This window comes from Ahaetulla prasina, chromosome 13 (assembly GCF_028640845.1).
Source record: "Ahaetulla prasina isolate Xishuangbanna chromosome 13, ASM2864084v1, whole genome shotgun sequence".
Taxonomy (NCBI): Eukaryota; Metazoa; Chordata; class Lepidosauria; order Squamata; family Colubridae; genus Ahaetulla; species Ahaetulla prasina.
The window spans coordinates 17,399,152-17,424,450 of record NC_080551.1 but is presented as its reverse complement, the minus strand read 5'-3'; the positions used below and the strand labels follow the sequence as shown (position 1 = coordinate 17,424,450).

The window sequence follows — 25,299 nt, the reverse complement described above, 5'->3', positions numbered from 1 at the left end:
GGTGCTTTTCCAAAAGGCAATTGGACTTTCTTAGTTTTTTTTCCTTGAAAAACATGTCGCTTCTCTTCCAAGAAGCTTCTTCAAGACCAAGAAAAGTCCAAAAAGAAAGTTCAAAAGCCAAGAGAGTCCAGTTGCCCTTTGGAAAAGCACATTTGGGACACTCCTCCAAAGGCTTTCTCATAAATAAAGGTAATGCAGGAGAGATCTGCTTGCAGCCGTGGTGCTTCAAGCTCGCAAGAAAAGTCCAAAAAGAAAGTTCAAAAGCCAAGAGAGTCCAGTTGCCCTTTGGAAAAGCACATTTGGGACACTCCTCCAAAGGCTTTCTCATAAATAAAGGTAATGCAGGAGAGATCTGCTTGCAACCGTGGTGCTTCAAGCTACAAGAAAAGTCCAAAAGAAAGTTCAAAAGCCAAGAGAGTCCAGTTGCCCTTTGGAAAAGCACATTTGGGACACTCCTCCAAAGGCTTTCTCATAAATAAAGGTAATGCAGGAGAGATCTGCTTGCAACCGTGGTGCTTCAAGCTACAAGAAAAGTCCAAAAGAAAGTTCAAAAGCCAAGAGAGTCCAGTTGCCCTTTGGAAAAGCACATTTGGGACACTCCTCAAAGGCTTTCTCATAAATAAAGGTAATGCAGGAGAGATCTGCTTGCAACCGTGGTGCTTCAAGCTACAAGAAAAGTCCAAAAAGAAAGTTCAAAAGCCAAGAGAGTCCAGTTGCCCTTTGGAAAAGCACATTTGGGACACTCCTCCAAAGGCTTTCTCATAAATAAAGGTAATGCAGGAGAGATCTGCTTGCAACCGTGGTGCTTCAAGCTCGCAAGAAAAGTAGGCGAACACCTTTATTATGTTACGAGTGGTGAGGATTTCAGTGGCTCTTCCACTCCCCGAATCCGTCATCTGTCAAGGCTTTGGGCTTTCTCCAGCAAGCGGTCCAGTGGAAGAAACAGATCTCTTGAATACCATGATTTCATTCCTGACTTGCTTTAGTTGGCCAGCAGGCGCTTCCAAGGAAGAGAGTCTTAAGCAAACAACAATGCAACCCTGGTTTCTTTCACTGGAGATGCAATCACTGAAAAGATTACACTAGATTATAGTTGTTTGCATTAGATTTTTTTTTTTAAATCTTCCTTTTTAAAAAAAACCTTTCCTAAGAAAAAGGGAAAAGACCATGCTAGATTAGAGTCAGAGCAGGGGTGTCAAACTCAAGGCCAGAGGGACGTATCCAGCCCATGTGGTACTTAGTTCTGGCCCAAGGGGCCACCCTGGAAATAGCCAAGGACCGGCCCGCGGTGCTTCTGCCAGCAAAAACAGCTCCTGACTGCCGTTTTCAGCTGCCACGGCCTCTTGCAACCCTCTGCCAATGAAAACAGAGCTAGGGAGGGCCACCCTCCAGAGCGCCATTTTCACTGGCAGAGGGTTGCAGGAGGCCACGGGAGCCGAAAATGGAGCTTGGGGGCAGGGGTGGGATTCAGTTACCTCCCTACCGGCTCGCAAGTGTGAGGGCATGCGCCTCGTCTGCACATAAACACGGCTTTCTGCGCATGCACAGTGCTTGTGCATTATGTCCGGGCGAGCGGGCGGAGCCTCCCGCAGTCTCCGCTACCGGTTCACCTGATCCGGAGAGAACCGGCTGAATCCCACCACTGCTTGGAAGCCTGTTTTCACTGGCAGAGGTTGCAGGAGGCCACGGCAGCCAAAATGGAGCTTGGGAGAAGCGGTGGATTCACTTACCTCCCTACCGGTTCGCAAATGTGAGCGCATGCGCCTCGTCTGCACATAAACACGGCTTTCTGCGCATGCACAGTGCTTATGCATTATGTCCGGCGGCGGGCGGAGCCTCCCGCAGTCTCCGCTACCGGTTCACCTGATCCGGAGAGAACCGCTGAATCCCACCACTGCTTGGAAGCCTGTTTTCACTGGCAGAGGTTGCAGGAGGCCACGGCAGCCAAAATGGAGCTTGGGAGAAGCGGTGGGATTCACTTACCTCCCTACCGGTTCGCAAATGTGAGCGCATGCGCCTCGTCTGCACATAAACACGGCTTTCTGCGCATGCACAGTGCTTATGCATTATGTCCGGCGGCGGGCGGAGCCTCCCGCAGTCTCCGCTACCGGTTCACCTGATCCGGAGAGAACCGCTGAATCCCACCACTGCTTGGAAGCCTGTTTTCACTGGCAGAGGGTTGCAGGAGGCCACGGCAGCCAAAATGGAGCTTGGGAGAAGCGGTGGATTCACTTACCTCCCTACCGGTTCGCAAATGTGAGCGCATGCGCCTCGTCTGCACATAAACACGGCCTTCTGTGCATTCACAGTGCTCGTGCATTATGTCTGGGTGGGTGGGTGGAGCCTCCCGCAATCGCCGCTACCGGTTCGCCTGATCCGGAGAGAACCGGTTGAATTCCACCACTGCTTGGAAGCCTGTTTTCACTGGCAGAGGGTTGCAGGAGGCCACACAAAATGGAGCTTGGGAGAAGCGGTGGATTCACTTACCTCCCTACCGGTTCGCAAATGTGAGCGCATGCGCCTCGTCTGCACATAAACACGGCTTTCTGCGCATGCACAGTGCTTGTGCATTATGTCCGGCGGCGGGCGGAGCCTCCCGCAGTCTCCGCTACGGTTCACCTGATCCGGAGAGAACCGGCTGCAAAAGATGAGTTGCTTCTTTGACCATTGAGTTCGTTGATTTACGACCACTTTTGTGCCAACATTTCCAAAACTGTTTATATTTCAAGATCTCAAATGGACAGCTAACATCAAAACATCATTAAAAAGGACAACAAAGAATGTTCTTTCTGCGCCAACTCAGTAAGCTCAAACTGCCCAAGGAGCTGCTGATCCAGTTCTACAGAGGAATTATTGAGTCTGTCATTTGCACCTCTATAACTGTCTGGTTCGGTTCTGCAACCCAACAAGAAAACACAGACTTCAGAGGATAATTAGAACTGCAGAAAAATAATTGCTACCAACTTGCCTTCCATTGAGGACCTGTATACTGCACGAATCAAGAAGAGGCCGTGAAAATATTTGCAGATCCCTCGCACCCTGGACATAAACTGTTTCAACTCCTACCCTCAAAACGCTATAGAGCACTGCACACCAGAACAACTAGACACAAGAACAGTTTTTCCCTGAAGGCCATCACTCTGCTAAACAAATAATTCCCTCAACACTGTCAGACTATTTACTGAATCTGCACTACAGATTAATCGTTTCATAGTTCCCATCACCAATCTCTTTCCACTTATGACTGTATGACTATAACTAGTTGCTGGCAATCCTTATGATTTATATTGATATATTGATCATCAATTGTGTTGTAAATGTTGTACCTTGATGAACGTATCTTTTCTTTTATGTACACTGAGAGCATATGCACCAAGACAAATTCCTTGTGTGTCCAATCACACTTGGCCAATAAAATTCTATTCTATTCTAATCATTCAGGTCATGGTTGTCCTAAAGGTGCTTTTCCAAAAGGCAATTGGACTTTCTTAGTTTTTTTTCCTTGAAAAACATGTCGCTTCTCTTCCAAGAAGCTTCTTCAAGAGCAAAAAAAGTAGGCGAACACCTTTATTATGTTGCGAGTGGTGAGGATTTCAGTGGCTCTTCCACTCCCCGAATCCGTCATCTGTCAAGGCTTTGGGCTTTCTCCAGCAAGCGGTCCAGTGGAAGAAACAGATCTCTTGAATACCATGATTTCATTCCTGACTTGCTTTAGTTGGCCAGCAGGCGCTTCCAAGAAGCTTCTTCAAGACCAAGAAAAGTCCAAAAAGAAAGTTCAAAAGCCAAGAGAGTCCAGTTGCCCTTTGGAAAAGCACATTTGGGACACTCCTCCAAAGGCTTTCTCATAAATAAAGGTAATGCAGGAGAGATCTGCTTGCAGCCGGGGTGCTTCAAGCTACAAGAAAAGTCCAAAAAGAAAGTTCAAAAGCCAAGAGAGTCCAGTTGCCCTTTGGAAAAGCACATTTGGGACACTCCTCCAAAGGCTTTCTCATAAATAAAGGTAATGCAGGAGAGATCTGCTTGCAGCCGTGGTGCTTCAAGCTCGCAAGAAAAGTAGGCGAACACCTTTATTATGTTGCGAGTGGTGAGGATTTCAGTGGCTCTTCCACTCCCCGAATCCGTCATCTGTCAAGGCTTTGGGCTTTCTCCAGCAGCGGTCCAGTGGAAGAAACAGATCTCTTGAATACCATGATTTCATTCCTGACTTGCTTTAGTTGGCCAGCAGGCGCTTCCAAGAAAGAGAGTCTTAAGCAAACAACAATGCAACCCTGGTTTCTTTCACTGGAGATGCAATCATTGAAAAGATTACACTAGATTATAGTTGTTTGCATTAGATTTTTTTTTAAAATCTTCTTTTTAAAAAAAACCTTTCCTAAGAAAAAGGGAAAAGACCATGCTAGATTAGAGTCAGAGCAGGGGTGTCAAACTCAAGGCCAGAGGGACGTATCCAGCCCATGTGGTACTTAGTTCTGGCCCACGGGGCCACCCTGGAAATAGCCAAGGACCGGCCCGCGGTGCTTCTGCCAGCAAAAACAGCTCCTGACTGCCGTTTTCAGCTGCCACGGCCTCTTGCAACCCTCTGCCAATGAAAACAGAGCTAGGGAGGGCCACCCTCCAGAGCGCCATTTTCACTGGCAGAGGGTTGCAGGAGGCCACGGCAGCCGAAAATGGAGCTTGGGAGCAGCGGTGGGATTCACTTACCTCCCTACCGGTTCGCAAATGTGAGCGCATGCGCCTCGTCTGCACATAAACACGGCTTTCTGCGCATGCACAGTGCTTGTGCATTATGTCCGGGCGAGCGGGCGGAGCCTCCCGCAGTCTCCGCTACCGGTTCACCTGATCCGGAGAGAACCGGCTGAATCCCACCACTGCTTGGAAGCCTGTTTTCACTGGCAGAGTGCTCGGGCTCCCACAGAAGCGCCCGACAGGAATGACGTCGAGCTGGCCACACCCACCTCAGCCCACCGAGGTCAAACGCAACCCTGATGAGGCCCTCCATGAAATCGAGTTTTGACACCCCCTGAGCAATCGCACAGGCAGGGCGCAGTAGAGCCTTCTACAGCCCAACCCAATGTCGTGGAGGGCTCGCCTTGCCTCCTCAGGGCCTGGCTGGCAGGCAGGAGCGAAGAGAGGATTCCAGCTGCCAATGCATAACGTGATGAGCCTGCGAGAACCCACAAAGTGCTTTAAGGTAATCTGGCGAGCGGAGCTCTTGCTTTACCGAAGGGTGGTCTTTGAATCAATCACAGCCTTTGGCAAAGCCTTTGCCTCCAAATCGAAACCAGACATCTTTTTTTTTTTCTGAGTTTTTATTTTTATTTTTTTCATTTTCGGGTTACTACTGTTCAAGGGTGATTTTACAAGAGAGCGTGAGTGATGGGAAACTCTCACGCAACTCTGGATACATCCAAAAACTAACGGCGTTCTTTCAAAAGGCCCTCAGGTGATTTCTGAAACCAAATATAAATAAAAAAAGTGGGGGGGGGGACAGACTATCCTGAAGACAGAAGTCGCCCGGGAGAATGCGCCTTGTGTGTTTTCTGGGCTCTCGTCTAGGAAGGCTTCGGCCGTGCAAAAAAGAGCAGAGCTGCGATTAATTCATCAGCTGGAGGACAAAATGTACTCAATGAGTTTTGGTAGGCTGGGAATTGGGCAAGTTCTACCCATTGTTCAGTGGCCCCTCCCCGTAGAAGAAACTTTGATCAGCATTTTTTTTTTTTTTTTTGGTAGGGGAATAAAAAGACAAACCAATATTTGCATGAGGTTTAATCGTATTCCAGAAGCGTGATGCCTTCGGGCGTTTGTCTTATGGGGGGTCTACTGTTACAAAGCAGAGCTGCGTTTCATATCAAGCCAAGTAACATTGGCACCTTGGAGAAGGGGCTGGGCTCCTCCCGAGTGCCGTTGCTTCCTGCTCTTCTTCCCACAGCCCCATCTTGCGGAAGGGGGAGGGGCTCTGATTCTGCACCCTATACCGATAACGCTCCACTTTTAACCAGCTGGAACAGACAATAGTAGCAGCACTTTGGAGGGGGAAGACGGAAATGATGTCAATTTATCCTCAACCTTGCCCCAAATTAAGGGGTTATAAAGGTAAATGTTCCCCTTGTACATATGTGCTAGTCATTCCCGACTCTAGGGGGCGGTGCTCATCTCTGTTTCAAAGCCAAAGAGAAACAGTGCTATCCAAGGACGTCTCCGTGGTCATGTGGCCGGCATGACTCAACGCTAAAGGTGCACAGAACACTGTTATCTTCCCACCAAAGGGGGTCCCTACTTTTCTACTTGCATTTTTTACGTGCTTTCGAACTACTAGGTTAGCAGAAGCTGGGACAAGTAACGGGAGCTCTACCCCATTACGCGACACTAGGGATTCATACCGCTGAACTGCTGACCTTTCTATCAACCAGCTCAACGTTAGCCACTGAGCCACCACATCCCTTGTTATTATAGGATCGTAAAAAGGAGTTTACCGGGGCGCTCTAGCCTACTCAGTTCTTCCTACATGTGGTAGAATCTCCAGCTGGAAAACGGGGAGAGGACTGGAAAGACTAGTGAGCTTGGGGTCCTTGCAGGGAAGAAAACAATGGAAATCAGAGACACACACACACACACCGGCCACCTCCGAGTATTCCTGAATTCTTTACCTGGCTGTTCCCAAGAGAATATAGTCAGTCTGGTGAGATTCTTGTAAATAGGCAGGCGGCAATAAAGAGACAGCTCTGATCAGTTTACGGTGTCGTTCAGGTGCCTTGTGCCTGGCCTACAGTTCGATTATCGTTCTCAGAACAGCATGAGCTCCAAGGAGCAAGAAGAGAGAGAAATCCATTAGCCTTGCTGGCCAGTAATATTTGTCAAAAAGATCTCCAATGGCTTGAGGCTAGGTAGTCCTCAACTTGCGACAGTTCTCTTAGCGACCGTTCAAAGTTACAACGGTGCTGAAAAAAAGTGACTCAAGGGCCGTTTTTCACAGTTACAACATTCCCAGCATTTTTCACGATCACGTGATCAAAATTCAGATGCTTGGAACTGACTCACATTTATGACCGTTGCTGTGTCCCAAGGTCACGGGGGAGGGAGGGGGTGTCCCCTTTTGCGACCTCCTCACAAGCCACTTCAATAGGAAAGCCAGAGTTCACTTAACAACAGAGTTGCTAACTTATCAATTGTAGGGATTCACTTAACACCTGAGTCAAGAAAAGTTGTAAAATGGGGCAAAGCTCACTTAATAAAATGTTGGGCTCAATTATGATCGTAAGTCGAGGACTACCCTGTTTTCTTTGAAACTCCTGTATCCTGAGACTACTTTCATTTCCTTCTTTTGCTTCAACCTGTCTTTTGATGAGTCTTCTGCCTGTTGTGCCATTCTCTTCTTGGGTTGATCCAGTTTCCCTCTGGCTACGCAAGTGACCTGCATTCAATCGGTACTTTGAGTAATGGCTAAATTGTGGAAACCTTTTGGGGAAAGTGTATTTTTGAGGTTTGATGGCTAATAACACCACCTTTATTTTGGACTTTCAAGAGAATCCTATTCCACTGCTGGAATGGCCTGGGAATAGCCCAAACTTTCACCCAATTGAAAATCTATGGAGCCGATTAAAGAAACTTGTTAGTCAGAAGCGAGCCAGCAATAAAACCCAGTTAATAGAAACGATCATTCAATCTTGGTTTCACAATAAAACAGCTGCAGAATTAAAAGACTTGGTTCACTCCATGGGAAGACATTGTAAGGCCCTAATTCATGCTAAAGGTTACCCAACTAAGTGTTAACTGACATGGTGATAATTTTTGTAGATCTCGTTTTTTCTACGTGTTTCACTTTTCTTCTTTCTACTGTAACTGCTATTCTAATAGCAAATCCTTCGTAAAAGTTATGGCATTACATTCTTGATTAAATTATCTTTCCATGGATATAGGATATAGGGAGCGGTAGAGGATCCCTTAAAGGGTCGAGCTGAGGAATTTGGACAATATCTGTTTGATAAAATCGCTCAGATTCGGGAAGGGCTGGACACAGACTGGGTGGATCCAGACGGGGTGGGGGAGGCAGGTCTTGATGTTATTATCTGGGATGAGTTTGATCCTGTGGTCCCTGAGGACATGGACAGGTTAATGGGGAGATTGAATGCGACCACATGTTTATTGGACCCGTGTCCCTCCTGGTTGGTATTGGCCACCCGGGAGGTGACATGAGGCTGGCTCCAGAAAATTGTGAACGCTTCTTTGATGGAGGGTGTTTTCCCTGCCGCCTTGAAAGAGGCGGTGGTGAGGCCCCTCCTCAAGAAGCCTTCCCTTGACCCAGCTAGTTTAGCAAATTATCGTCCAGTCTCCAACCTTCGCTTTTTGGCAAAGGTTGTCGAGAGTGTGGTTGCACGACAGTTGCCCCAGTACCTGGATGAAGCTGTCTATCTTGATCCATTCCAGTCCGGTTTCCGGCCTGGTCACAGCATGGAAACAGCCTTGGTCGCGCTGGTTGATGATCTCTTGAGGGCTCGAGACAGAGGTTGTTCCTCTGTCTTGGTCCTATTAGATCTCTCAGCGGCTTTTGATACCATCGATCATGGTATCCTGCTGCGCCGACTCGAGGGACTTGGAGTGAGGGGCACTGTTCATCGGTGGTTCTCCTCCTACCTCTCCGACCGGTCGCAGACGGTGTTGATGGGGGGACAGAGATCGACCCCAAGGCGTCTCTTATGTGGGGTGCCACAAGGGTCGGTTCTCTCGCCTCTTCTGTTCAACATCTATATGAAGCCGCTGGGTGAGATCATCCGTGGTCTTGGGGTGAGTTGTCATCTATACGCTGATGATACTCAGCTCTATATTTCCACCCCTAACCACCCCAACGAGGCTGTTGAAGTGATGTCCCAGTGCCTGGAGGCCGTACGGGTCTGGATGGGGAGAAACAGACTCAGACTCAATCCCACCAAGACCGAGTGGCTGTGGATGCCGGCGGCCCGGTACAGTCAGCTAATTTCATCACTGACCATTGGGGGTGAACTATTGGCCCCCACGGAAAGGGCTTGTAATCTGGGCGTCCTCCTGGATGCACGGCTGTCTTTAGAAGATCATATGATAGCCGTCACCAGGGGAGCCTTTCATCAGGTTCGCCTGATACGCCAGTTACGCCCCTTTCTGGATCGGGCTTCCTTATGCACGGTTGCTCATGCCCTTGTTACATCCCGCCTGGACTACTGTAATGCTCTCTACATGGGGCTCCCCTTGAAGTGTACCCGGAGACTCCAACTGGTCCAGAATGCGGCTGCGCGGGTGATAGAGGGAGCACCTTTTGGCTCCCATGTAACACCCCTCCTGCGTAATCTGCACTGGCTCCCAGTGGTCTTCCGGGTTCACTTCAAGGTACTTGTCATCACCTTTAAAACGCTCCATGGCCTAGGGCCGGGATATTTACGGGACCACCTACTGCCACCATTAGCCTCTCACCGACCAGTGCGCTCTCACAGAGAGGGCCTCCTCCGGATACCGTCAGCTAAACAATGTCGGCTGGCGACCTCTAGGGGGGGGGCCTTCTCTGTGGGGGCCCCTACCCTCTGGAACGAGCTCCCTCTGGGGCTTCGTCAACTCCCCGATCTCAAGTCCTTCCGCCGCGAGCTGAAGACGTTGCTGTTTCGAAGAGCAGGACTAGCTTGAATGTAGTTTTAAATTGGGATTTTTAAAAAAGGGGTTTAAATGAGGTTTTAAGTTTGTGTTTGGAGGTTGGAGCATCAATTGAATTTGGCTGTCTATTCTTTTGGCTGTTTTTTATGTATTATATGTTTTCTGCTGTTTTTTTGACTGTGAACCGCCCTGAGTCCTTCGGGAGATGGGCGGTATACAAATGTAATAAATAATAATAATAATATATAATTTTATGGTACTACTCCCCCAAAAAATATATGGTGTTATTAACTAGTTTTAAAAAATACACTTTTCCCAAAAGGTTTCCACAATTTTGGCCACTACTGTATGGTGAAGTTCTACATGCACTGAAGCTGCCCCCTGTGCTCCGGGGTTGTGACAAACTACGGCATGTAGTTTTACACCTTGGCATGAACAAATGAGAAATAAAACTAATTCTCCTTATTTATATCTGGAAGCTGCATGGCTACATCCGACGATAATAAATAATCTCAAGCTTCCATTATTTCCTGCGTATTTTTAACCCCTTTTATTTTTCTGCAGTGACTACCTTTAAGTTACACCAACGTGCTAAGCATGTGTACGCGGAAGCTGCCAGAGTTTTGGAGTTCAAGAAAATCTGTGTGGAAGCGCCTGACGATGCGATCTCATTGCTGGGAGACCTAATGAACCGGAGCCATGCCAGTTGCAGAGACTTGTATGAATGTAGCTGCCCTGAACTAGATCAGCTGGTGGACATCTGTCTGTAAGTCTGCACAGCCGTGGAAAGTAAATGTTGTTTGGGTTGGATTGCAGAGAAAACACGACAGCTTTACGCTGACTAAATTAAATTATGTATGTGTGGAAATGAAAAGAATGTATTGGCGTCTATTATCTGATGCTCCACCAAAGCATTAATTTGATCAGATAATTTCAAAGAGATGTTTTCGGCATCGTAAGTTCCAAACTGGGCTCTGGATGGGTGCACCCTTATCAGGTCCCATGGTCAGAATTAAATCGTTAGGAATAATTGATTGCTCATTCGTCAAGCATGATGTCATCTTATTTGAAGGGAACTAGTTTCCTTTTCCTCTCACTTGCTACCTGATCCAGGTGATGCTGGGAAATTCTGCATGCCCAGATTGGTTTCGGTCAGTAAGGCTCTGATCCTCAGGCAAAGAAAAGCCTTTTTCAGACTCGCTGGAAATGGATTTTCTGAGGCCTATTTGAAGATGTTAAGAACTGAATCTGTGACTTTCCTCATAGGATACATACTGAGCTGGGCTTGTTTTTTTCCCTAAGAACTGCCTTTACATTTATTGCAGTTGATGTCCCAACTAGATTCTTTTATTTTTATGTATAAGAAGAGATGTGGTGGCGCAGTGGTTAGAATGCAGTATTGCAAGCTAATTCTGCCAACTGCCAGGAGTTTGAATTTGACCAGCTCAAGATTAACTCAGCTTCCCATCCTTCCAAGGTCGGAAAAATGGGGACCTAAATTGTTGGGGGCAATATGTTGATTCTGTAAATCACTTTAGAAGGGCTGTCAAGCACTATGAAGCTATATAGACACGCGCACGCGCACACACACACATATATATGTCTCTAAATAACTCCATATGTCTCTCTCTCTATGTGTGTGTGTGTATATATATATATAGCCATGATGGCAAACCTATGGCATGTATGCTTCTGGGCCCACGGGACATAGGGAAACAGGCTGTTTCCTGCCTCCGGAGGGCCTGGGGTGGGGTGGAGAAGGGCCGTTTTTTGCTCTCCCCAGGCTCCTGTCTATTTGCCTGGGGAGGGCAAAAACAGCATTCCCTACCCCCCAGAGGCCCTCGGGGGCCAGAAATGGCCTATTTGCCATCATTTCCAGCCTCTGGAGGGCTTCCGGGGGAGGGGGGAGGCTGTTTTTGCCCTCCCCAGGCTCCTAGAGAGGCTCTGGAGCCTAGGGAGAGCAAAAAACAGGCTTTCCGTTCCCACTGTGACATCGCGTGCCAAAAATGGGGGAAGTGCGGTGGGTCGTGCACGCGTGTGCGGGGGGTGGGGCGCCTAGAATTATGTGTATGGGCATATGTGTGCATGCACACAGACACACGCTTCCCTTGCTTTTGGCATGCGATGGGAAAAAAGTTAGCCAGCACTGATATATAGTTTTAGACATACACACATATATACATACACTTATATACGTGTGTATGTATATATGTGTGTATATGTACACACACACATATTTACATATACATATATGCATATACACACACACATACATGCATGCATGCAAGATGTAATCCCATCCATTTTCATGACTCATCCAAAGAATAAATCCCCTAACCCAGGGGGTCTGCAAACTTGGCTCTTTTAAGACTTGTGGACTTCAACTCCCAGAGTTCCTCAGCCAGCTTTGCACAACTCTGGGAGCTGAAGTCCACAAGTCTTAAAAGAGCCAAGTCTACAGACCCCTGCCCTAACCTTTCAATATCTTTTTCAAGAGGTTTTTACACAGCACTTGTACAGTCCGTTATCAACTCCCAGGAATAGCAAGCAGGGTTTTCTGCACAGGGTTTCCCACAATGCAAAGAGAAAGAAAGAAAGAAAGAAAGAAAGAAAGAAAGAAAGAAAGAAAGAAAGAAAGAAAGAAAGAAAGAAAGAAAGAAAGAAAGAAAGAAAGAAAGCTGGCAAGTAGTTTTCATTCATCACGAAAACACCACAGACCCAACAGCGTCTGCAGATCGGCTGATTCCAACAGCAAAAGCCTCCTACCAGTTGATAACCACTGTTTGAGCTAATAGGTTGATGCCGACCCAGGCCCCCTCCAAAGAATCTAAACGATTTCAGCAGAGTTGCGGAGCGGAGCTGTCATGCCGTAAATGCTTGGCAGGAAACGCCGGTGGTTTGGTGAGCTAAGTAGCTTAAGTGACGGTTATTACCTCTCTTTAGGAGATGTTGTAAAAGTCTGAGGCCCTCGGATGTTCCAAGCTCAAAATGCTGGCGTAGCCGGTGAGGGAAATCATTACTTCAGCGTCTCCACGATGGAGCATCACGGAGCTTCAAGCTCTCCCGTTTCAGACCATGTATGGGCTCAAAGCAAGTCGCCAAGCTGTTCTTCTGACATAGCCCCTAGAGAATATAGGTTTTTGCCCCAGCAATTCCAATTAAAGAGTAGAAGAAAAATGATAGCTTAGGCACTCACGCCACAGATGAATGGGTTTGCGGAGCCATTGTGGTACAAACACTGGATTCAACATGAGACAGGCTTAACCTTCAGCCATTATAGTATGCCATATTCTCTGGTGGAGTGGTTGACTGGTGGAATGTTTTGGCAAGTGGGTTCATACGGTCAGTTTAAATGGAAACCTTTTTTGTTAAGGAATAAAACCCACATGCTTTAGGGTTTTTGAGCCAAATGATTGCAAAATTGTAGATGACCAGGCTGAGCCTGAGGGAGGGGTCAAACATGTCATCAGTCTCGAGTCCCTTCATGCCTGCAATAGATTTAAGTCTAGCCCACCTCTTACCTAACACAAATTTTCTTTGACACTTAAAATGGTTCAGATTCTTGTAGAGAGCTTTAGCGTGCAATAAAACTATATTCAATTGAACTGCCTGGACCGCCGATTTCCTGTGCTTGAAAAATGTGTCTATAGGTTGTATAGAGTCACCTTCAGCAAGATGATTTTTGAAAATAACAATAACAAGAGAGAAGACGTTTTGGTTTTCCCATCTCAAGGTGACCCGCTGATTCCCTTCTATGGTTTTGAGATACAGGAGCCTCCCAGTTGGTTTGGCTGGAAATTCCTGTTTTCTCCGGAAACCATTCCATACAGGAAGGGCCCCACGTGGGTCCTTTGTGGAGGGGAAATTTTGAAGGGATTTGCAACTTTTAGGTTATCTCCGATATTAAAAAAAAAATGAAGCAATAGAGCAACTAAGTGAAATACCGAGATGAAAATATGGAGTTAAAGGTTTCATTCGAAGAAGAGCAATTTCAGTTTTGGCCTTTATAAGGAAAACCATGACAGACAAAATTCAACATATGCCTAAAATGCCTCAGATTTTTCTTCTTCTGAGCTTCCCACCGAAACCTGGCTGAGGAGATTTATGACAGGAACTATCCTGAGTCCAACCGACTGCTTGTTCTACATTTTATTCTGAACTTACACACTGGTTCTTTTGTTTTTAAAAAACACATTTTATTCTGGCATGTTTCGCTGATAATTGAAGCCCCCCCTCCTCTCCTAGCTTTTTATTGTCCGTTTCTGATCCAGGAATAAAACTTACCTAATATAGTAACGATAACGGGCGACAAATTCATACAGAAATGGGGGGTTTTTCCCCCATAATCATTGCCAGTTGATTCAGTTTAGGCTTGAATAAAGTTTTCAAAAGAGCATGCAGGTGCATTGCTTATGCACCTTGGATTATCTGTTCTTAGAAGCTTTCTCATAACCTTTGAAGAGATGAAGAAAAATGTGTGTATCTAGATTCTTTGCAGTTGGGGTAAGGTCTGCACACACCCAAGCTAGATTACTGGAAGTGCTTGGACTCGCTTTTTCTGGACAAGCCAGTAGCTGCCTTCTTTTAGAACAGACCAGGGCAAGTTCTGAAATGACCCACGCTTTGGGCCTTCAACATTTACAGGAAACCCCCGACATAAATTCAATTATGGTATATTGCAGAATTTGAAGATCTCTGAAATAAAAGGATTTTACTAGTGAATTCTGGTGACGGATTTCTCTTACAGCTGCTCCGTAAGGTCATGTTGTAGAAATCTAGGCTAGGGGTGTCAAACTCAAGGCTCGGGGACTGGATCTGGCCCGCAGGGTGCTTAGATCTGGCCTGCAGGGCCACCCTGGAAACAGTGAAGGACCGGCCCACCGTGCCTCTGTCAGTAAAGACGAGCCCCTCGGGAGCCCATTTTCGCTGACAGAGCGCTCGGGCCACCACAGGCGCCCCCGAAATGAGTGACGTCGAGCTGGCCATGGCCATCCCAGCCACGCCCACCCCGGCACCCTGATGTTAAACACAATGTTGATGCGGCCCTCAATGAAATTGTGTTTGACACCCCTGATCTAGGCAGAGGCGAATGAATTTGAAAAGGCTAATTAGCAACTGAAACATTAAAATGAGGAACCCATTGCAGATCTGGCTATTGACGCAGAGATATATATGTAAACAGCTGGTTAGTAGCTACATTTTAGGAACCATCTAAAAGGATGGCAAAATTGGGCTGTCGCAACTTCTAAACTACAAGCGAATCGTTGCACCTAAATTCCTTACCTGAACAGCAGTCCTATTATGGTGGGGCTGAGCCACTCACATAACAAGAATGAACTGGAGGATATCAACAGCCACTGTTCCCATTCCCATTAGGGAGGAAATTAAAAAAACCCCACAATTCTGAATGCTGGTGGACAGGTAGGTACATAAAAATATCAAGAGGGATGTTAGAGCAATGGTGAAATGCTCTGAAGTCTGCTACAACTTCGCTGGGCACATGCATGGATGGTGCGTGCCAAATGCGTGCTTTGCATGCATGCGCACCGCAGGCGCTACTGCACAGCGCTGGAAAAGAAGGTTCAAGAAGCCTTTTCTAAGGTAAGTAGAACTGCAAGGGGGGAACAGCTGTGCTGCGTGATTTAGATTCGCTAGAATATAAATTTAGATTCTGGCGAATATAAATCAAGTGGCACAGCTGATCGCTGGAAATACCAGTTTGTCCGAACCGGTAGCATATTTTTTACTACCGGTTCGCCCGAACCGGTAGCATTTCATCCCTGGATTAGAGTAAAGACGAATCTAATCTGGACTATCTGCAATCGTAATGATATGCCTATAGGAAACCACTTCAGGGCATAGGTAAAATGTTACCCTACTATTCAATTTTCTATTTGCTAGTCTTAGAGGCTTAGTGACATTATATAGACATCAAGACTGGCAGACACAGAAGACCTTAAAACTATGAAGTTCACAGTAAATCCATAGTTCAGATTAGATTACACCAGGCCGCGTAACCTGCCACCTGTTCAGAGCTGGGTTGCAACCACCTGACTTTTTAGCTGCCTATTGAGGTTGTCTTGTTTCCTTTTGAAAATTAGAAGAAATCTAACCCGCCTCTCTCCAGCATTTGCCAGTAGGCTCCTTGCATGCACAACACGTTCTCCCTTGATTTATGCCTTTAAAATCTGTTTCATTTATTTTCATTTTTATTTGTTCTTCTTCTAGGCAGTTCGGAGCCGTTGGCTCACGCCTGACTGGGGCAGGATGGGGTGGCTGTACTGTGTCAATGGTCCCTGTGGACAAAACTGAAAGGTTCCTAGCAAATGTGAAGGAGGCTTATTACAGAAATGATGGCCAAAGGTTAGCCCTGGAAGAAAACAGCCTCTTTGCTACCAATCCTGGCGGAGGAGCTGTAATTGTCCTTGAAGCCTGAAGGACGCCACATTTTCGGAGGACTTCGTACACTGCAGTAAACAATTCATTTTGCTGTTTTTTATTACATTATAATGGACAATAGCAATAGCTATTATTAGGGTGGGTTTCCAAACTCCCCCCCCTCTCAAAAGTGCTATTAATCTTTCTAATGTATTTTTGTTTTCTTCCTTAAAATATGCTTCCAACATAATCGTCCAAAATGTTGATTTCTCTCTGGCCTTGACAATATAAAACACAATTTGCCAAAATATATTGGTTAAAATTATTGAAACGAACCAGATTGCAATTAAAGGGGAAGGGAGGAAAAAAGCCCAATGACTCTGTCTCGTTCTTTATTGATTCGACAGTCAGAAGCCGACATCATAGCAAAAAGCATAGTATGATTAATTTTGGCGGAAGAAAAGAAATCCCATTGACATTCACGGCACGTCTCTTGATGTCAGGCATCTTTAGCTTCTGATTCTGAGGTACAAGACCCATGACGGTGGATCTTGGCATTTGCCTAGTCAAAAGAAACACCAGGAATGACATTTGGGTGGGATTTTGCATGGTGTGATGCTGTAACCCCTTCCCTTTTCCCCCACCACCATTCCCCCCCCCCCCGCCTCCCGAGTCATACAAAGATAATTAGGGACCTGGAAGCTTAAACATTCGAAGAATGGTTTCAGGAAATAGATATGTCTAGGACGTGGTGGCTCAGTGGCTAGGACGCTGAGCTTGTCGATCGAAAGGTTGAAACCTCAGTGCCACGTAATGGGGTGAGCTCCCGTGACTGGTCTCAGCTTCTGCCAACCGAGCAGTTTGAAAGCACGTAAAAATGCAACTAGAAAAATAGGGACCACCTTTGGTGGGAAGGGAACAGCGTTCCGTGGGCCTTTGGCATTGAGTCATGCCAGCCACATGACCATGGAGACGTCTTCGGACAGCGCTGGCTCTTCGGCTTTGAAACGGAGATGAGCACCGCCCCCTAGAGTCGGCAACGACTAGCAGGTATGTGCGAGGGGAATATTTACCTTTTTTTTAGTTTAATGAAAAGAAGGACTAGGGATGCCATGATAGCAATGTTTCAGTATTTGAGGGGCTACCACCAAAGAAGGGGTGTGTGTGTGTGTGTGTGTGTACCTATTCTCTCAAATACCTGAAGGCAGGACAAGAAGTAATGAATGGAAACTAATCGAGGAGAGGACCAACCTGGACATAAGGAGAAATTTCCTGACAGTTAATCAATCAGTGAAATGTCTTTTGCCTTCAGAAGTTGTGAGTGCTCCATCACTGGAGGTTTTTAAGAAGAGACTGTGGGCAGCCATTTGTCTGAAATGGTACAGAATCTCCTGCTTAAGTAAGGGGTTGGACTAGAAGACCTCCAAGCTCCCTTCCAACTCCTTTATTCTGTTACTCAGAAGTTGCAGGGAAGCTCCAACACAATGGAACCCACCCAACATTCTAACTCAGCACCCAATGTCCCATCTCCAGATGTTAGTTTTTCTTAAAAGGGGAATAAAATGCAGCTAGATCCTGGAGTGAGAAGAAGCAAGATGTTTCTGGCACATCTACCTCAAATTTTCTGGGGAGTGGGATGAAGAAGGGGAAGGTTTTCCTCCAGAAACAACCCTACAGATGTAGTTTGAGACGAACAGGTTTTGAACCCAAGGAAGAAGCTCTTTTCCACCATACTTAAATCTCCCCCAGTCCTACTACAACCATATGTCAAACAACAGTGCTGTATCCTTCATAAGCAGATCAAGACTTTTTAGAGGCCCTCAGCGGGTTTTACTTTTTACAAGATAAACAGAGACTTCTGTTCAACTTCATTCCGTGATCTGTTATGGAATAAGGACCCAAACCTACTTGAATATACAATTAACATTATACAAAAACTACATGGGTTTATTTTTGCCAATTTAACATGAGTAAAAACTGTGTGTGCACTCCAGCACGTTCTCCATTTCTTAAGTAGGCGGCAACGTGCATTTAACCCACGGAAGACAGTGACGTAAAAACTGAATTACCATTCGCAGCAGAAACTCTTCTATTTTTATCCTTTTTTCGGTAGGTTTTGTGGTGATGGTTTCTAGCATCCTAGGCAAAAAAAAAAAAAAAAATACAGAGCACAGCAAGTTACAAGAAACTCACTTTTTTTGTGTACTCCTGCCCTCGTGCAGCTTATACCACATTTGTTCCAATGTGGATAAGTCAAAGTGACATTTCATTCAATTTCTGGCAGGCTGGACAGAGTGTTGCAAACTACACAGCCTTTTCACCACGTTCACTGTGTCCCAGATACATGGCTGTCTTTGTACACGTTATTTCTCTGAAGGCCTAATATCAAATAAAAGTAGACTCTTGCTCACAAACAATGTTTAACGTGGTGAGGGGGGGAAAACGGATCCACCATCATCCAAAGGAAAGCATCCGTTAAGGATGATATCCGTTTTTGAAAAATTACATTTTTGACAAAGGAATGAGTCAAAGCAAGGTTTTTTTCCTCAACTCTCTTAGCAACTTTAAGATGTCTGAACTTGAACAGCTAAAATTCTGGGAGTTAAATTTCATACTTTTTAACGTCGGTGAGGTTGAGAACCATTGGCTTAGAGAAGTTGGTGCACGGAGATTTGCACTGTTTGACTGCCATTCCACTGGCCGTTTCTGAGGAAAACCCTGTGGCCCAGCTGGGCCAGCTGACAATAGCTCCTCCTTTCCTCAAAAATCTCTTATGTGGCCATGCCACTCGTGGTCTCTTGGTCTGTGAAAAGACTAGAGCTGTGATGGTGAGCCCACGGCACGCGTGCCAGAGGTGGTGTGCAGAGCCCTCTCTGTGGGTACGCGTGCCGTGACCAGCTGCTCTTCTGGTTTCCAACCAGATGGTCTTTGCGGGCAGCGGAAAACAGCCTGAAAATGGCCCCCCAAAATGGTCCCAAAACAGGCCATTTTGGGGCCGTTTTCAGGCCATTTTTCAGCCGTTTCCGGGCAAAAGTGGCCTGAAAATGGCCCAGAAAACGGCCAAAAAACAGGCATGCATGTGCCAGCCAGCTGGTCTTTGGGTTTCCAGTGCTCCTGCGCATGCATGTGCACACATACAGGTGCGTTCCGGTTTGGCCACTCGGTGCCGAAAAGGTTCGCCAACCCTGGACTAGAGACTGGTAAGGTTCTTGACCCTGATGTTGATCCCAGGAACTATGAAACTGTAATCTTGGTTAATTATAAACATATAAATAAATGTTTAGCCTTTGTTTTAAATCACAAACCATCTGAAGTGGTCTGGCAGAGACATTATTTGTATATGGCAATGGTCTAAATCAGCGGTTCTCAAATGTTTTGGATTCAGGATTGCTTTATGTTCTTAAAAATGACTTGAGGACCCCAGAGTTTTGATTTTCTGTGGTTGATATCTACTGCTGTGTAACTCTCTTAGAAATTTCAAGCTAAAAAAAATATTAAAATATATGTTTTGAGTTTGCGGATCCCCTAAAAAGGACTTGGGGATCCCCAGAGGTCCCCAGGCCACAGGCCTGGTCTAAATAAATGGTCCTTGGAAAAATTAAATGTATTGGGGATTACGAACAAGGAAAGAATGTGAAATTCTCAAGCCCTTAATTCGGTTTTTCAGTCCACTTCTAAAGGTATCCTAAGTTTTCCTCTACAACATCTTTGCATTTTTCAAAAATGACTTAACTTTAGTTGATAAATAATCACCAGATGCCATACGTGGTGAAGGGCATGATGGTTCCCCCTCACCAAAGGATTTTCAATTTTAAAGGAGCCTGAATATTTATAAAAACAAATAGTTTGAAAAACAAACCTCCTGAACTTCCTGTCAGCTTTCTCTCTCTTTTCTTGTAACACCATCAGTTCTGCACAACACTTGTGTTCAAAACTAGAAAGGAAAACTCATCATGTGATATACTGGAAATGTAGAGAGGAACTCAACTTTTTTTTTTCATTTTAGTGATACTATTTTTTTCCCCAACGGATTTTCCTTTTAGAGGAGAGCGAACGATACAAAACGCATCATCGTACAAATTTGGAAGATCAGCATTCTGCAAATCATTTCTTCCAGGGTGAGCCAGAAAGGGTGACATTAACAGCTTTCTCTGGAGGCTAGTCCACTCAGAGTATTGCATTAGACATCTGTTAGACATTATTCAAAAATGAAGGGCAGTTGCCAAGGATGACCAAAGTTACCTGGCTGTCTGGAAGTGGGTTTTTTTGTTTGTTTGTTCAAGTTTACTGTTCCTCCAGAATGCAACACGCACAGATCACTTGATCTAGATTTCGGTGAATTTTCCCCTTTTAAAATTTCACCGCGGCGAATGCAGAAAAGCAGACGGCCGTGATACACCGAGTCGATTTGATTTGAAACGCATCGTGCCTGCTCTTTTGCAAGTCCCAGGGGAACTGGGTATGCATGTGCATGCATTAGCTTAGGAATGAAAAAAAAAAAAGAGGGGGAAAAAAGCAGACAACCGAGTAGAAACTCCTGTTGTGCGAAATCAAGATAGTGTGAATCTAATAAATTTGTCCCATGCCCTCAATTTGAAATCTCCCGAGGTCAATACGTACTCGGCAAAATTATTCAGCAGTTTCCTCGAAGTCTTTTTACTGTCCTGAATGACATCCATGTAAGTTGGAGAAAGGGGTGTGCTGACGTTCTGGTCAAGGGAAAACTTGTATTGTTTTCATCTCTTGCAAATGATCAGTGACCTGGGACAAGCTGATGGACATGGGCCTTTCCTACCTGGCATTATTCCGCTCGCGAAGGACAGGTGCAGCTTTTGCACCAAGCCCAGGAGACATCCTAAGACGAACAGCTTTGCAAAGACGAATGGCGCACCGATTCGAAGACCAAACCCTTGTACGCGATAGTCCTCCAATTACGACCACAACTGAGCCCAGAATTTCCATTGCCAAACAAGACGTTTGTTAAGTGAGTTTTGCCCCGTTTTACTCATAAGCGAATCACTGCAGCTGTTAAGCAAGTTATACCGTTGTTAAGTGAATCCGGCTTCCCTTGCTCGTTAGAAGGTCGCAAAAGGGACCTCGGGACACGGCAATCATTACGGGCCAGGGTTTAGATTTTGATCACGTGACCACAGGGAGGCTGCGACGGCCTCAAGTGTGAAAAACGGTCGTAAGTCACTTTTTCAGTCCTGCTGTAACTTGGAATGGTCACTCAATAAAACAATTGTAAGTCGAGGACTACCTTTAAAGCGATACCCCCTTTTTCCAAAGAGGAGAAGCATCCTGATGGGAACAGAGGACAATCACTCTTTGACTTCTGTCTCCTTCCCTTTGCTTCTCTAAGAGTGAGTATCTTATAGTAACCGTGGTTCGTCTCTTGATGTTTCTGCAGCACTAAGATAAATAATTTAGGTTTGAAGAATAAATTGAAGGTTAATGTGGTCGGTACCACGTGCCGGAAGATAATCTGGGCATCAAAAGTTTTGCATTAGCTGCAGTTACTACTAGAATGTATCTTTAATTGAATCATGGCATTGTAAAACTGTGAGAAAGTGTTCTGACTCAACCGTTAACATAGTAGCAAAAAGCTTTGGAGGGAAAATCTAGAATTAAGGATAAATTTATTGGCAGTGGAATTTATTAACTATATTAACAATGTCTTTTTTCCTAATAGATTACCTTTTTCTGTACAAATGTCACACTTGGCAACAAATATTTAAGACGGATCTTTAAAATAGCTCTTGGGAGCTCACAAAGAGTATGTGGCTCCCCTTTTTGTTTAGGAGGGAAAAAACCACTTTCTATTCCTTTTTTAAATAGATGCTTTTTGTTTCTGCAATTTTTTTAACTGCAGTATTTTTCTTTTACTTTTCTTTTACTTACCATATTTTTCAGAGTATAAGAGTCCCCTTAGTTTTTGGGGAAGAAAATAAGAAAAAAGCTGATTGGCAGGTGGATCGGAATACCCCCAATCAGCTGTTCCCAGAGGTGAATTTTAGCAACAGGTTCCTTGGTTGTGAGCTCTGTGCCTTGCTTTTTTTTTTTGCTTTTTTTTCTGCCTCTGAAACTTCTGAAACTCTGTTTCAGAAAAAACATTTTTTTCTACCTCTGAAAGCCTCCAAAACAGCTTCAGAAAAAAAGCCTCTGAAGCTCTGTTTGGGGGCTTGTTTTCTGAAGCTTCTTTCAGCCTCTGAAACCTCCGTTTGAGAAGATGGGCAGGGCTACATTCGGAGTATAAGACGCCCCCAGATTTTCACCCTCTTTTTTTTGGTGCGTCTTATGCTCCAAAAAATACGGTAATTTTTCTTTAGTTCATGAAAGAAATTAAAAAAAAACAAAACAAAACAGTAGGTTCCAAACATTTTAAAAAGGGCCCTTCCACATGCAATGTTTTAGGAATCTAAATGATGGACAACAAAAACATGGGTCACTCAGACCAGGGGTCTCCAACCTTGGCCACTTTAAGACTTGTAGACTGAGGAATTCTGGGAGTTGAAGTCCACAAGTCTTAAAGTGGCCAAGGTTGGAGACCCCTGCCTCAGACCAAATGCCTCTTTCTCAGGAAGCAGCACACTGACCCACCAGTCACGCCCCTACTCTTGCTTTATTTATTTAAGTTTATATGCCGCCATCTCACTCTGAAAAGCGACTCTGGGTGGCTTACAATTAAAATTATTCTCCCAGGAATAAGTGAAACTCTCTTTAATCTAGAAAAAGAGCCTTCCCAGGAATGGAACTCCGCCCAGAAATTGATTGCATTCTAATTTGCAGTTCAACCTGACTTCTGACCAAGGCCACTTCCTTCTCAATATGAATCCACGTTTGTTCACTCCTGTCGAATTCCCCATTGATTCTAGCTCTTTAGGACCTTCTCTGCTGCCAATGGGTGATGGGCGTCATTGATGCCCAAACTCTGCATGGTTTTCCCTTTATGGCTTCATGCAAAGCTATTTAGAAGGATAGGAAACCAAATAGCCAGTTGTTTCCCCATTTCAGGACTGCCTGTCTTCTGCTGGGAAAGTCAAGACCTTTGGCTGTTGCTGGAGAGCAACAGATATGGCCAGCTAACTCAGTTCAGGTCCTTTGGTGAAGAGGGCAGAAAAAGAAAAATGGTACCTTGGATAGCTCCAAGTAAGCTCCAAGTGCTCCCCTCTCAGGACAACAGCAGGACGTTGTAGCCATTTTCCAACTTCCGAGTTGATTGAGGCATCTTCCAGGGTCAGATTTGGGAAGAAATACTCTCATTGTCTAAGGGACACAGTGGCTCAGTGGCTAAGATGCTGAGCTTGTCAATTGAAAGGTCAGCAGCTCAGCGGTTCGAGTCCCTAGTGCCGCATAATGAGGTGAGCTCCCGTTACTTGTCCCAGCTTCTGCCAACCTAGCAGTTCAAAAGCAGGTAAAAAATGCAAGTAGAAAAATAGGGACCACCTATGGTGGGAACGGAATTTCCATGCGCCTTTGGCGTTGAGTCATGCCGGCCGCATGACCACGGAGACGTCTTCGGACAGCGCTGGCTCTTTGGCTTTGAAACGGAGATGAGCACCGCCCCCTAGAGTCAGGAATGACTAGCACATATGTGTGAGGGGAACCTTTACCTTTACCTTACCTTGAATGTCAAAGTATTGGCCTATTGTTCAGGTGACTCCAACAGGGACTTCTATTGTCTTTTGAAAGGGAGGTAATAATAAATGCCGCCAGAAATATTAGTGAGTGGTTTACCACTCTCCTGTATCAGCTAAGCATTGCAGAAAGGTAGCCCGTTCAGTGGTCCTGAATGCCACCCTGCAGCTCTGTCCCAAAATGTAAAGGGATGACCCAAAATCAAGGCTGAGAAAGTTCCTCAATCACCTTACTTGAAGAAGAAAGCTGACTTTTCAACATATATATATATATGTAGGTCTGTCTTTGGTTATTCGGGTTTTCTCCCGTGTAAAATTGGAAGAGTCTTGGCGACGTTTCAACAAAGTCTCATTCGTCATCTTCAGGCTTCAGCTTCGTGCTTCTGGGAGCATTGCTCCCAGAAGCACGAAGCTGAAGCCTGAAGATGACGAATGAGACTTCGTCGAAACGTTGCCAAGACACTTCCAATTTTACACGGGAGAAAACCCGAATAACCAAAGACCTACATACAAACACCCACGAAAACCTCAGAAAACAAATATATATATATATATGTATGTATGTATGTATGTATGCATGCATGCATATTAACAAGTTCATTGCCTCATGCATTCCTATCGATCGTCTCATGCAATTCTTTCAATCTAGCACAGTCTCATCTTCAGCAAATCTTGTTGAAAGATAGCCATAGTATCTGAGCATGAAGACCAAAATAAAGGATTATTGGAGCAATATGCTGACTCTGTAAACCGCTTAGAGAAGGAGGCAAAGCACTGTGAAGCGGTATATAAGTGCTATTGCTAGATGAACAAATTAAGAATCATAGACCTCTCCAGAAATAAAACTCAATTTTGACTTGTTTTTTTAACAAAAGGTAGAAACAATTGTCCTGCATTATTCCTTCTGCTCCAAAGTAGGTAATATCAAGTCTTCAATTCTCTGAGTAAAGCTACCAAATTTCCTATCAATTTATGATCAAGAAATGCATCTAACTCAAATGGATTTTTTTTTAATATATGGAAGGGTTTATTTTCCTATTGGTCTTACATTCCAAACCACTGCATTTCTCAAGGGTCTAACTTTAACATAGCAGATTCCTGAATATGTTTTATTAGGGTAATGTAATGTTTGAAATGATAGCTGTTTGTGGCATTGGAATGTTGAAAGATCCACTATGTTACTGGTTTTCTTGGGATTCACTATGTTTTTTCTTTTAATCTTTGCTGAATCAATACAGCTTTTTAAAAGACACGATGGAAACCCTGATTATCAATTGCTATGATATTTCTTATGTTCAAGGGCTAATTGGACAAGTGCTGATGGAAATTACTTATTGCCTAATATTAGATAACCAAGATTTTTTTTCCACGTTTAATTGCTAAAATTAAAATTTTGAGAAGCAATATGGTCCGACATCTAACTCAAAGATCTTTCTTTATATTGGAAAGTCTTTTAATCGGAGTACATGTGTAGGAGATGAGCTGGCTGAGCCTGAGGGAGGGGTCAAGCATGTCATCAGTCTTAAGTCCAGCCCACCTTGAATTCCATTGACTCTTATCTACCACCAATTTGCTTTGACTGTTAGTAGTTCAGATTCTTGTAGAGAGCTGTAGCACACAATAAACCTATATATTCATTCGAACTGCCTGGATTCCTGATTTCCTGTGC

General features: G+C 45.0%; 2 protein-coding genes across 2 annotated transcripts in view; one reads left to right on the top strand and one right to left on the bottom strand.

Annotated features, from left to right (window-relative positions):
- GALK2 (galactokinase 2) overlaps positions 1-16,341 on the top strand; it is a 51,208-nt gene extending 34,867 nt beyond the window's left edge. The window contains exons 9-10 of the mRNA XM_058156524.1: positions 10,180-10,381; positions 15,844-16,341. Of these exons, the coding sequence (XP_058012507.1) occupies positions 10,180-10,381; positions 15,844-16,051 (410 nt within the window). The 3' untranslated portion in view covers positions 16,052-16,341. The remainder of the gene's footprint in view (positions 1-10,179; positions 10,382-15,843) is intronic.
- A 30-nt stretch (positions 16,342-16,371) lies between these two features.
- FAM227B (family with sequence similarity 227 member B) overlaps positions 16,372-25,299 on the bottom strand; it is a 97,359-nt gene continuing 88,431 nt past the window's right edge. Inside the window, exons 14-17 of the mRNA XM_058156465.1 lie at positions 20,614-20,692; positions 19,853-19,927; positions 18,063-18,132; positions 16,372-16,555 (exon numbers count right to left, since the gene is read on the bottom strand). Of these exons, the coding sequence (XP_058012448.1) occupies positions 16,493-16,555; positions 18,063-18,132; positions 19,853-19,927; positions 20,614-20,692 (287 nt within the window). The 3' untranslated portion in view covers positions 16,372-16,492. The remainder of the gene's footprint in view (positions 16,556-18,062; positions 18,133-19,852; positions 19,928-20,613; positions 20,693-25,299) is intronic.